Below are 13,557 nucleotides of genomic sequence, written 5' to 3'. Positions count from 1 at the left end.
CAGAGATGGAGGATGGAGCTGGGGACAAAGCGTGGAATGCCAGGCTAGGATATGTGCCTTCATTAAGCAATGGGAAATCACGAAAGGCCTTTGAGCACAGTAACAATGATGACCCCAGCCATGCTTGAGGAAGAGCCAGCTGGCCACAGTGTAAAAGGGATTGGAAGGCGAGAGGCCAGAGGCAGGGATGCTAGTCAGATAGCTGTTGCCAGTGTCACCATGGAAAGGGCACAGGGTGCAGGATGAGATGGGTTTAGAGGCCCTCAAGACCTGCGGGCACTCAGGAGCGTGGCCCTGCCGCTCTGACTTTATCCATCTATAAAACAGACATAACAGAATTAGGAAATAAATGCGTGCTGGTTGGCACCTACTGGGCACACAGTAAACAGAAGCCACACTCACGAGGTCAGTGGCTGCGTTCATTTGTGTTGGCACACACGTCATTTCTCACCACAGTGAGCAAATCTGATTGGCTGCTATGAAGATGGTGATTGAATAGTGGTTCTTGGAGGTAATAATTGAATAAGGGCTCGATTCCAAACACGCGTGTTGTTTATCGAGGCGCTGAGACCTGAATTGTTGGTCTTAGGAAGGGTGCACAGGTGATGGCCGCTTGCCTGCGGACTGTTGCTATGGTGACCGGTTTCCCAAGCAGCCCCGCGATTCTCTACGAATCCTTGCGGCTTCCTCATGCACTAAAGTCCACAGGCCCTAGACAGGACAGCAGGGTGTTTTAGAACTTCCACAGGAAACACTGTCAACTTTTCCAATTAGCCAACGCGCTGTCTGCTGCTTCTGCGGCAGCAGCCCCCAGCCCGAGCAGTAGCGTCACCCCACTTGGCAAACCTCCACAGACGCGCTAATTGGTCATTTGTGTCAAAGAACATCAGCCGGCACGTCAGTCTCCGGCTGGCATTCATCTCACAGGAAAACGAAGCAGAGAGCAAAACAACGTCCCCCAGGCATCTCAGCACACAGCAGAGTCTGGCACCAAAAGAGCATTCTAAACAATTTATTTAAGTTTAGGATGTTGTTGCATTATTTAAAAAATTAGTTCAGTATTAGCACATGTAACTTTTCTGCATATTGACTTTTATGAACTTACTTCAAAGATGGGAATAATTAAAACACAATTCTTATTATAGAAAAATCTTAATACTGGTAACCACGTCACCTTGGTTTCTAGTTTTCTTTCCAACCACAGCTTTAGGATGAAAGATGCAACCACCCTGTTGGCTGCCTACCCAGTATCTGTTCTCCCCATTTTTCCTTTATAAAAAACCCCCAATACTCTCCAGCTGACACATGCCTAGTTAAAAATGTTGATTTCCCAGACTCCCTTGCAGCCAGGAATGACCACGTATCTCAGTTCTGGCCAATGAGACCCAAGCACAGCCAACTGGGCTCTGGGGAAGTTACTGTTTTACAAATAAAAAGAAAACAGACTCAGGCTCCTTTGTGCCAGTTCCCCTTCTTTCTACCTGAAATGAAATGGTGCAGCATCTTATAACCACAAGATGAAATTCACACTCTAAGGATGGTAGAACAATAAACTCAAAGGAACCCTAGTCTTTGTTAGCATCAGAGCAGCCTGCTTGACTACCTCTAGGCTTCTTAGTAGGTGGAAAAATTAAACCCTCTACTTCGAAGTCACAGTTAGCCTGGTTTCTTTCTGTTCTATGCAACCAAACACAATTCTAACTGATACAAAAGGTTCCGTTCATTCAACAAATATTCACGGAGTATAACTCTATGCCAGAACCACGCTGAGCATGAATATTACAGCATAGAGTGAGACAAAGCCCCTAACCTCAAGGAGTCAAGAAATAAAGAACTAACAAAATAATGACAGACTATGGTAAGTGTTAGGAAGGAAATAACTGGACAGATGTTAGGTCTCTCCGAAGGCGTGAACTGAGAGCTGAAGGGCGAAGTGGAGTCACCACATAAAAGGAGAAGGTGGAGAGCACATTCCAGAAAGTGGGAAGGCCTGGCAGCAGGACCGGGGCTGGGGAGTTCAAAGGACAGACAGGAACCTAGCCTGGCCGGAACATACTGAATGAAAAAGAAAGAATATGAGCAAAGCAGGAGAAGCTGGTAGGGACCAGGCGGGCCCCTGGAGGCTATGGCAAGGTGTTAGGGTTTTATTCTACATACAGTGGGAAGCTGGTTTGGGTGGAATTGTGCCCCTCAAAAAGATATGCTCAAATCCTAACCCCCAGTATCTTAGGATGTGCTCTTATTTGGAAGTAGGGTTGTTGCAGGTATAATTGGTTAAGGTGAGGTAATACTGCAGTAGGGTAGGCCCTTACTCCATATGACCAGTATCCTTACTCCAGTATGATCAGTGTCCTTTTAAGAAAAGTCACAGACATGGGGGGAAGGCAAGGCACAGATGGAGAGACAGACTAGAGTTATGCAGCTACAGGCCCTGAAGCTCCAAGGATTGCCATGTGAGAAGCTAGGAAGAAACAAAGAAGGAGTCTTCCCCTAAAGCCTTCAGAGAGAGCCTGGCCTGCTGACACCTTGATTTCAGGCTTCTGGACTTCAGAGCCGTGAGGGAACACATTTCTGTGTTTTAAGCCATCTAGTTTGTGGTACTTCATTACAGCAGCCACAGGAGACTAATACAAAAGCTGTCAGAGGGTTTTAAACAGGAGAGTGACAGGACCTGATAGGTGTTTTCAGAATACCACTCCCCTATGATGTGAAGAACGAGTTGTCAAGAGTGGAAATACAATCAGCTTACTGCAGAGGTCCAAGTGAAAGAAGACAGAGGCTTAGACTCAGGTAGGGCCGATGGAGATGCAGAGAAGTGAACCTTCACCCAGTGGAACTGCCTGTGATGTCCTCGCATATGGTTATGACAAGGTGCAACCTCGTTGGTGCACTTAGAATCCAACCGGGAAGAGAAGGGGAAGAGGACGGCTGAAGAAAAACTCTGAGGACTCAAAACACACACACACACACACACACACACACACACACACACGGCAGGTGACTGGAGGGAAAGATGGGAGAATCCACTTCAAGTCTTCAATTTTTCTCCACATTGAGAGAGAAAGAACAGTACAGAATAGGAAGCTATTGTATGGGGAGTGTCACAGCGTATTAATAAGGAATGGATAGAATTACCTAGAGGCAATGAAGACAACTGAGGTTCGAGAGCATGAATTTCTACCGGACACAATCACCCACACTCATGAATTTTCCCCAGCAATGCCGGCAGCTCAGCAACAGGCCTGTGAGGAGCAAAGGGGAAGGGTAACCCAGAGTTTGTGGTTGGCATAATAAGCCCAGTGCAAGATTGGGGAGGTGAGGGATCCTGGGTTTATGATAAGTGTAAAAAGATGGCTCACCAGGGGGGAGGAAATGTAAAATGTCATAAACAGAGAGACCAGATCTGACTGGGTGCTATGGGTGTGACTGTATCAAAGGGCCAGGCAGTGGTTTGAAAAGGATCCTCAAGAGATTCTTTATACTCCTTACTGAACTTCCGGCCCGAGGGCATCTGGCTAGCAACCGCTAACCCAGACTTGCCCAACTATACAAGACCTAGAAAAAGACCAAGCCTCACCACAACACCAAAGGTGAACATTAATAAACAGCTAATCCCAGAAGCTGGGAGAAACTGGCACCATTAGTAAAGGAGATGGATATGGATTAAGGGAATTCTGCCAGGCTTCTGGCTTTGTTTCATGACACAGAGGCCACATGGCAGGATGTCGGCAGGCTCTCCATACCTACCCCACCTGACACAGAGGCCGAGCGGGAAGGGTATGATGTCACATCAACCAGGTGGCCAACTGCCTGGCCTCAGAGACGCCTGAGACTTGAACAGAGGCCGGTCCCTACACCACACATGCATTAGCCATGTTTCTACATCCATAAAAGGACTAAAAATTCCAGAAAACAGCTGGGCAGAATATGCAACCCAGCATGCTCAGCATGAGCTCGGTGTGGGGAGAGGAGGAGGAGAAGCATGAGGGAATTACATACAGTGGAGCCACAATTTGCATTTACCTGGTGTTTAATTTATCTGAATTCAACTACATTTGCTCAGTACTGAAAGAAACAAAAAAGGAGGGTACAATCCTCCACTTATCCATGGCCTTTACACCCTTGCTTTTCCTCCATTCCAACACACTTTGGTTTGGCCCCTACTACCTCCAGATATTTCACTAAACACAAAAAGAAACAAAAAATTATTTCTTCTTAGCCTCTGAGCTTCCAAGCAATTGAGGGATTTATCCTATATTCCCTAACCTTTAACACAACCCCCACATAAGAAGCAGTATGTACTGTAAACATCAAGGTTAACAATCTGAACTAGGAAACCTAAATGTTGGCAGAGGTATTATTTTCTTCTGCTTTTCTATATTTTCTAATTTTTTTTTTTTTATAATTTTGCAAGCAGAAAAAAAAAGTATTCTGCCCAAAGACTCTTCCTCTTTAATGAGCCCATCAAGTGATTCTAATGCAAATGGTTTTCTGGCTGCCCCCTGTGTCCCTGCCCTAGTGATGGCACAGGTCACTTAGCACAGGGAGAGGGGAGTGAAAGGCTGCAGAGCTGCAGGCGTCCCCTCAAGGACATGAGTCCTCAGCCTTGTGGACACCAGCAGGAGGCTCCTATTCCAAGAGGTTAATATTTTCAATAAATCCAAAAGAGGCTGGGATGGGGATAAGGGTGGGGGCTACTGAATCCATGCTTGGCAGTTACAGTAAAATGGAACGGCTCTGGATTTAGAAACCAGAGACCTGAATTCTGATCCAGGCTCTCCTACCTCCTAGCTGTACGACTTCGCTCTGCCTCTTAATCTCACTGAACCTCAATCTGCTTATCGGGAAGATGGTGACGACAGGGGTGTAAGAGGTTATTGCGAGGGTTATTTGAGCTCATGTGCATAAAACTAAAATGCTCACATTTATAGTAGATGCTCAGTAAATGCTGTTTGAATCTGAGCAGCAAGGAAACAGGTTCGATCGCAGGAGGGAGTGTGAGAAAGTGACAATGGAAATCCTCCCTCATTATTTCTGAACCTTCACAGTGTTTGTGCTCATAAAATTCATTCAAGAAGAGCTTTATGCCCAGAGAGGTGGGGGTGGCAGGGATGTGGGGGAGAGGGGAAGAAGGGCCTGGGGGGAGGCGAATGCTGCTGGTAGTTAAGCTAGAAAGGATCACAATTTGGGCTCAGGTGCACCGGGAGCAAAGGTGGCATTCAGACTGGCAAAAGGGAACGCTGTGGGGGTCCTAACGGGGTCAGATTTTACCATAGGATGTCAAATGGTCATCTGGGGGTGGCAAGAGACCGTGGGCCTGACCCAGAAAGTCTCTGGGGATGAATCTCCAGGCACATCGGCCAAAGAGCAACTGATGCAGACACCCAACTTCACTAATGGGCAGCGAGGCCTTAGAGGAAGGTGCTGCGGGTCCCAGGGTGCACAGGGCCCAGGACAAAGGGGGAGACCTTCGGGGGCCCGGAAGGTGGTGAACACAGCAGAAGCCAGGAAAAGCCCACCCGCCCGGCTGAGAGACTGGCCTCCGCCCCTCCCACCTGGGCCATGCCTGGGAAAAGCTCGGGAGGTGAGAGTCCTGGAATACACTCGGGATCCTACCCCACTGGCAGTACAGTCACCCGAAATTCTTCTCTGGTGAAAGCTGAAATCGCTTTATCTATTGTCCAGCAATGACAAGTTTCCAGGGACAGATGTCTAAGGTCAAAGCCTCCAAGATAAGACTCAGAAGGAGGTTATGAGACAGACAGACAAAGTTCATCTGCATTTCCAGATCATACATCCATTTATTCATTCATTGTTTAGCATTTTATGGTGGTAACATAAATATAACATAAAAATTCCCATTGTTAAGTGTACAATTCTGTTATTAATTACTTTCACGGTGCTGTGGCCACCACTACTGTTCATTACCAAAACAGCCCCAAATAGAGACTCTATACCCATTGAGCTGTACTCCCATCCTCCCCACTCCTCAAACCCCCGGTAACCTCAAACCTGCATGCAGGGTCTATGAATTCGCTTATTCCAGATATTTCATATAAGTGGAATCATGCAATATTTGTCCTTTTGTGTCTGGCTTGTTTCACTCGGTGCAATAATCATTTATTTTTACAATAACTTAACAAATATGGTAGATGCTGGGAATGCAAAGGTCAATAATGTGGTCCTGGATGAGCCTGGATGAACTGGATAAGCTCCCAGGCGCTTTGGAGAAACAGAGGCATGAACCAGTCCAGTGATGTGACCAGGGCCCTCACAGGGCTCACCAAAGCACCAGGGGAGCCCATGCAGGAAAATGGGTGGGATGTGACAGCTCTGCCTACGACCATGCCGAGACTTCTTGGACCTTCACAAGTTGACTAGGTTTGTGTCCATCTGTTTCTTGTAGTGATTTTTGCAATATACAAAGAGGCAGGTGTTTGGGGAAATAATATAAAAAATATAAAAAAGAGGCACGTGTTTTGGGAAAGGGGCACAGGAAAGGTGGGGATGCTTTCTTATTATGTAACCAATCCCAAAGGATGAACCAATGGAAACCACTTTATTGAGGAAAGAAGACATCATCTCGGGGACCTACAGGAAGACAGAAATGGACTCATTACTCACCTAAGAGAGATACTTTGCGGCACCCCATATAGGTACTAGGGTACAATAGTGAACAGGAAGACACCTTACTTGACCTGACAGAGCCTATCATCCTCAAGGGGGGCAACTTTAGTCAGTAATTATTCAAAAATATAACCTTGAGTGGTAGCAGGTATGGGGGGGGGGGGGCAGAGGAACCATCAGAAAGTTCCAGGCAGGGTTTCCACATATACTTTTATGGAAGGAGGCCTCCCTTCATCCCTCCTAGCTGTGAAGGCTGGCAGGACCCACCCTGCTCCCTTTCCTGGGTTCATGCAGAGTTCTGTGCACAGACTGATGCCTCCTCAGGGACCCCCAGGCAGAATGAATTGCTTGGTCCCGTGCACTCCCCCGGTACACTCCCCTCATGCTGCGCCAGCATGTGCCACGCTGACCTGAAGTGTGTCTACTCTTATGTTTCCCACTTACATCTTAATCATCTTTTCCCCAAATGGTCATTGCATGAACAAAGAAGGAAATAAAGGTCCTTCAGTTTCAGTCTGTCAACATAAAGAAACAAAGACCCAGAGTATTGTTTTCCTAGCCTTATCAAAATGAATCAATGTCAGCATGTTTAAACACTAAACCGAAACCAACAAGGTGAATTTTAACGGGAACAAATGCAAAATCCCAAAGTTTGGGTGACTGTAATCAAGCGTACAAATGCAAGATTTATTGGGAGGTGGAGGGTCATTCATTCATTCATTCATTCAACAAACATTTATTGAGTGCCAGCTATATTCCAGTCGCCATTCCAGGCATTGGGTCTATAGGGGTATAAGAGCAGATAATTTTCCTGATGTCATGGACTCAAATTTGACTAAGAAGGAAGATCAGAGGGTTTTTAACTAATCACAGAGTTAACGGGAGTGATCAAAATAATATGGCAATGACAACAGCAGCAAAACAGCTGAAACCTAAGCTGAGTGTGCTGGCCTCAGTGGAGGTTTAGGACCCACATCATAATAAGCCTCGTGTCACCCCAGGCTGCTCAGCCCACATCTGGAGTGGGAGCCAGTCAAGTTCCTCATATCAGGAGGGACCGTGACAAACTAAAGAGCACCTGGAGGAATGTGGCGGGGTCCAGGAGAGAGAGGCCTGAGAAATGACAGAAGGGATGGCAGGCACTTGGCCTGAAGGACCGATGGTGAGAGGAGCTGTATCAGCCGTCTTCATATAATAGGGAAAGGGTGGTCCCTGTCCGACTTGGTTCCCAGAGGCTCAGAGTTCACCTGGGAGAAATAACAAAGGAGCAGGAAGAGGATTTCACAAGGGGAGCTGCTCCACAGAAGTGTAGGGAAGCCTCCTCTCCTAAGAGATATTCAATTCTCCTCCGGGGGGTGGGGGGTGGGGCTGCAGAAAAAAATTTAATGTCTTGATCAGTCTGGAATACCAGGAGATGCGATTTAGACTTAGAGTTCCATCAACTACAAAAATCAAGAATTCTGGAGTTAATCCCCCATTAATGGAGGAGGCAGTATTTAAGAGCATGGGCTTTGGAATTAGACAGAGCTGGGTTCCAGGCCTATCTCTACCTCTTAATAGCCTGTGACCTGGGAAACACTGTTCACTCTCTAAGCCTCATCCCTTCACTTGTTAAAAGGGGAATGGTAACAGTTTCTCTCCTTTCCTCTGTGAGGATGAAATGAGCTGATTTACATAAAGTGCAGGTGGTAAGCCTTTAGTGAATGTTAGCTAATGGTAATAGTAAGTGTTCTTCGTTTTATTTGACTGAGCTTCAATTTATTTAGAGACATCATTTTGCTGCGAATCTCTAATTCCACAGTCTTCCATATACTAGTAGAGTTACTATAGCAAATTTAAAACCACAAACTAGAGAACTTTGAAATGTTTTATTCCCTAGAGAGATTAGAAGGGGAAAAACACCTAAATAATAGTCCAAATGGGGACATTTAAGGATGTAATCTCAGGGACTGGTGATTAAATAGAGTTCACCGCTAGAAATTTGTTAATGTATGGAATGGCTGAGCCTGCAGGTCACGGTAACCTCATAGACTCCTTGGGAAATCCCCATCAGACAAAAGAAGTAAAAATCAATCTGGCAAACTGATATATGAGGGCTAAATCATGTCAAACCAATTTAATTTCCTCCTGTGACAGAGACAGGCTTCAGTGACACAGAGAAGCAAAAGATACCAGATACCATGGCTTCAGCGAAGTCTTCAATTCTAACCAACATAGTAGCCTAATTTAACAACTTAATGGATTTTGCTGACTACTGGAAATGATCTCCAAAAAGCAGGAACCAGAAACTCAGTATCCCTTTGGGAGGAGGCAAGAAACACTTTCTTTTGTGGGACTAGGGGGAAAATGTCCCCCCTTTACTCTGCAAAATGCAGAATTCATTCAACAAATATTTATTGACCCCCTGTCATGTGCTACATCCTCAATCTGGATTGGACAAAGAGAAAGTGAAGGGAGATTTCAAGGCATACATGCTAAAATAGGGGCTTAGTGGCAGACATGGCTGGGGAACTGAGGTGTGGGGGGCTATAGAAGAAATGGAAGCTAGTGTTCAGTGGAGTAGGGTAAAGCTTTTCTAGAGAAACTGTAGGATCAGAAACGCACTTGGGAGAATCTGGATTAAACTAATTCAACCGGGAAAACTTCAACAGTAAGAGCTGGAAGGAAGAGAATAGAGGGAGCCTAGGAAGAGCTAAAAAGAAAAAGGACCAAGCTCAAAAAAAGGGCAGGTTTAGACAGCATGCCCATTCATTCAGAAAGCCTGAAACCCAACCACATGCTATGCATATGCTCCACAGTGTGCTGAGCACAGAAGTTACAACAGATCCATTCCCTGCCCCCAAAGTTTCTGAGGTTGAGGTGGCCAGTAGAGAAGTGGCTTCCATTAGACACTAAAGGAGACTCTGACCAGAGGCCCAGGAAAAAAGGACTCTTGAGGACTGAAAGAACTAGGGGTAAGAGTTCTGAAGTAGTTGAGAGACTGTCCACACCCGGACAACTTAACTGAGATCCCCATTTGCCTTGGGTACAACACAGCCATTGCAGGCTTTAGGTGCCCCGAGCAGGCCAGGATGGAATTCATGGGTGGAGGAATGGCCTACAGGAGGTAGGAGGGAGCCAAGAGGTAGAAGATAATAAAGAATCCTGGCTAATTTCCCAGGATGGCTGAAACACAGAAGAGCTATAGCTCTTTGGATGACCCGCTCTCACTAAAGATGACTAGTTCCCAGTCTTAAAAACCATGGGACTCAAGCCACTGTTCTAAGGCCCCCCGGGAATGCCAATGAACTCCAAGGGAAGCCTTGATTCAGCCTTAATCTCCATAAACGGCCCCTCCCCTGAAGCTGATGGAAATTTTCCAGGGAATTGAAATGATACTATCTAAGACGCTTGCCAATTTTTTGATGCTATCCTGGGACTAGGGCTGAACCTCCCCCATGAATGAGGCAGGTGAGGCAGGTCTTCAGAATCACCTGTCCCATGTTTGGCAGGGTTCCATGAAAGAGGTTTCTTGTCCCCAAACTACCTATTGCAAGAATCAGAGCTCACAATGGATGGGATAGGACTCAGGATGGCAGGAAAATAAACAAATGAATGTTGGAAAAGTCTTGGAGATCATATATGTACATATTTAGCCATCCCTTATAACTCTTTCACACCTACACACACACACACCCCAACACCAAAATCAACCATTCCTGAGACTGTGCTTAATGTTTTTTTCATGATAGATCTTTCTAACCTTATATAGCTGGAGTACAGCTCTGGCCAATCACTTATGAGAAGCACCAGGTGTCCTTGGGAAGTGTGATGCCACCTAACATTTTACCAGGTCCCTTTAGAAGGTTCTGGTCTTATCCTCATTCTGATGCTGAATTCAGACTACACATCAGTTGGAATCTTGCTGAAAGCACCAGCCACATAAAATAACCATTATGATTGCCACCGTGAGTCAGAAAAATTAGAGACAAGTACAGTGCTATGCCTTGCACAGCCTTCATTGACAGTTCCTACAAAAACTTTATTCACAAAGTTCAAATGAAAAAAGGAGCCAGCCTAAAAAAGATGGAAAGGCCAATTAATTATCAAGATTAAGGTGCCATCTCTTATTTAGGAGGTGGATTTAGGATTATTTATCTGTTCAAGGTAGTTCACATTTCTTTCCTCCTCCTTATAATGTACACTGCTTCTAATTAACCTTATTTAATATTTCACAGATTTCTTTATTCAAAAAGGCCAAGGATAGAAACTACATAAAGATGCAGGAAACCATTAAAATATTATTATCCAAAGATTGATCTGGCTTTGACAACAACCATGTAGTAGGCAGTGAGGTTTTTTCCCTTTTAATGACAACAACACGTTTATGAGTAAGGTCAATATTTTCATCTCTATCCTGAAGTTATTAGTCTGCTCTTTTTTTTTTTTTCATATCCTGATTTGTGACTGGTAAGAGTATTTAATTTACAATCATAGTCCAGTTTTATACCCTCATATAAAGCAGCGAGGCACCTTGGGATGGGGAGTAGTCCTTTACTATGAAACAGTGCTTGAAAAGTAAGCTTAAGTGAAGAACCTGTGATGAGCAAGCTGTGCATTTATTTTGCCCTGCACTAGAATTCTGGTGTTTGAAGCCCGCGAGGGGGCTCCTTTGAAACAGGGAGAAAAGAATAACAGATAAGGAAGACTCCGCCCAGGCAACTCCAGCCCAGGCCCCTCGTCTATAAATCCAAGGAGAGGGGATAAGGCGGCCAGCAGATGAAGTGTCCCCGCTGGATGCGCAGGTGGCCAGACGGGCGGATGGACCAAAGCAAGGTGCAGGCGACCCTAGCGGGCCGGGGGCGTTGGTGGGCTGAGGCTGGGCTGTGGGACAGACCTGCGTACGCGGTGGGCTGTCCTCCCACCCGATCCGCCTCCTCGGCCAATGAGCATGCCCAGGCGGAGGTAAAGTGTTGGGATCTCAGGGGATTAGCCCACCTTCGCCGGGGCCCCTGACCCGGATTTCTGGGCTCGGGTCCGTTAGTCCGTCTGTCTGTACATTCGCTACCCAACCCCCGCGCCCTCCCTCCTCGCATCTCGAATTCTCGGGGGTCAGTGGGCTGCCACTGCCTCTGGCTCCCCCTCCCTCCCCTCTCACTGCTCGGACCACGGCCTCCCGGGCGCTGGGGGAGCCGGGCTCACTCACCCGCGTGCGGGCCCGCCTCGAGGCCGCTGTCCGGGGCGGCGGCGCTGGGCGGCGCGTCCGAGTCGGTGTAGGTGAGCCAGGTGGACTCGGTCTCCCGGGTCCAGCTCTCGTAGTAGCGGGGCTCGATGGCATCCGCCCGGCTCCCGCCGCAGCCCATCCTCAGCGCAGCGGGAGAGCCCTGCGGCCCCCCGGCTCGCGCGCGGTTCGGGCGGCGGCTCAGCCCCGGCGGCGCAGCTTTTGCCGGCGAGGAGGCGGCGGTCGCATCTCGTCCCCGAGCCCGCCTGCCCGCCTGCCCGCCCGCGCCGCGGCAAAGCGCCGCGCTCCCGCAGCACCCGCCGCCCCCTCCACCGCGCCCTCTCCCCGCCCGCCCCTCCCCTTCGTTCTCCAAGGCCCTCCCCTTCCCCACCGACTCTCGCCCGCGGGCTAGCTTTCCTCCCCTACCCCGCCCCAGTCCCCGGTCTCCGGGCACCAGAGCTAGCTGGGGCGCAGGAGCCACGGCCAGGAGATGGGAGACGGCGTGGGGGTGCGGTGGGGGAGGGGGGTTCTGCTAGGGGATCTCCCTGCCTGCCAGGAGTATGCCACCAGTCTCTTGCCCATCCAACCTACCTTCTTTCCTTCCTCTCTTAGTAAAGGATCCCAAGCTTTCTTGTTCCAAAAGCTGTGGAGCGGGACAACCGGGGAAAACTGGAGTGATATCACTAAGGCAGAATTATAGAGCACTGGGAGCCTGTACCTGTCTTAGTTGGTTTTGGGAAGAGGGAGTAGGGCATAAGAGTCTGAGATCGTTGGCCTGGGCGCGCTGTAACTAATACCCCTTCCAGTTTTGCAACCCTGTGATCCTCTGAACTTTGTTCTCAAGAGAGCAAAAGAGAACCAGGAACTCCGCAACATTCGCAGCACACTCTTTGGCGGGGGCTGTGAGGGACAGCTGGCTTCCCTCCAAGCCCACAGGCCAGTCCTGATGTTCCTGGCGTCCACTGCCTAGTTTTCAGCTTTTCATTCCTCTCTGTGCACCCCCATTACCCTGTGGGTTCAGGCCTAGAGCTAAGACTTGGGTGGGCCAGCAAATTTACCTGTCCCAAAGAACCCAGAACAGGTGGTAGAAGAAGGAAAATGCCCTTAAAGAAAGGGCCAAAATCTTTTAATAAACTCACTACTCTCCTTACACACACCCCCATGTGACTTCCAGGGATGAGCCTGGCCCTGGCATCATGGGGTTGACAGTGTCCTCTTAACCAAAAAGGGGGAAAAGAAATGAAACAAAATGAAGTTTCAGTGGCTAAGAATCCAAATAAAGTCTAGAGGTTATTCTGAAGGTTACTTTTATGCAGGCTTCAGCCCGATATTGCAAATTGCCACAGTATGCCAATCCCCAACCAACAGTATTCCTGGAAAACCCAAATAATGCCCTAGGCACTGTTTAAGACTCTATAAAAGATTTTCTTAGTAAGTTTATTTTTTCAAAAACTTAAGTCTTCCAAATAAGCCCTGAAACGCAGAGATACTAGGGTCTCCAAGAATATCAAACAATTTCATTCCTCTACCCATAAGGTCAGCACCGCTTTTCAGTATGAAAAGGTAAAATGGTCATTGCCCAAATATCCCTGAAGATTGAGAGGCTGATCAAATATTATATAGATATTTATTTTTAGTTTCTGATGTGTTAGAATAGCTAGAAGGAACTACCTGAGATTGTTGAACTGTAATCCAGTAGCCTTGATCTTTGACAATGACGGTATAACAAT

The 13,557-nt window shown here is 47.4% G+C and overlaps 1 protein-coding gene across 2 annotated transcripts in view; it reads right to left on the bottom strand.

Moving 5' to 3' along the window:
* Window positions 1–11,969, bottom strand: part of BAALC (BAALC binder of MAP3K1 and KLF4) — an 85,691-nt gene extending 73,722 nt beyond the window's left edge. For both annotated transcript variants that reach the window (XM_077167410.1, XM_077167411.1), the window contains exon 1: window positions 11,813–11,969. In XM_077167410.1, coding sequence (XP_077023525.1) covers window positions 11,813–11,969 — 157 coding nt within the window. The remainder of the gene's footprint in view (window positions 1–11,812) is intronic.
* Between the last annotated feature and the right edge of the window lie 1,588 nt (window positions 11,970–13,557).

This window comes from Tamandua tetradactyla, chromosome 6 (genome assembly GCF_023851605.1).
Source record: "Tamandua tetradactyla isolate mTamTet1 chromosome 6, mTamTet1.pri, whole genome shotgun sequence".
In the NCBI taxonomy this organism is placed as follows: domain Eukaryota; kingdom Metazoa; phylum Chordata; class Mammalia; order Pilosa; family Myrmecophagidae; genus Tamandua; species Tamandua tetradactyla.
The sequence above is the reverse complement of the archived record's forward strand: the minus strand, read 5'-3'. Positions and strand labels throughout refer to the sequence as shown.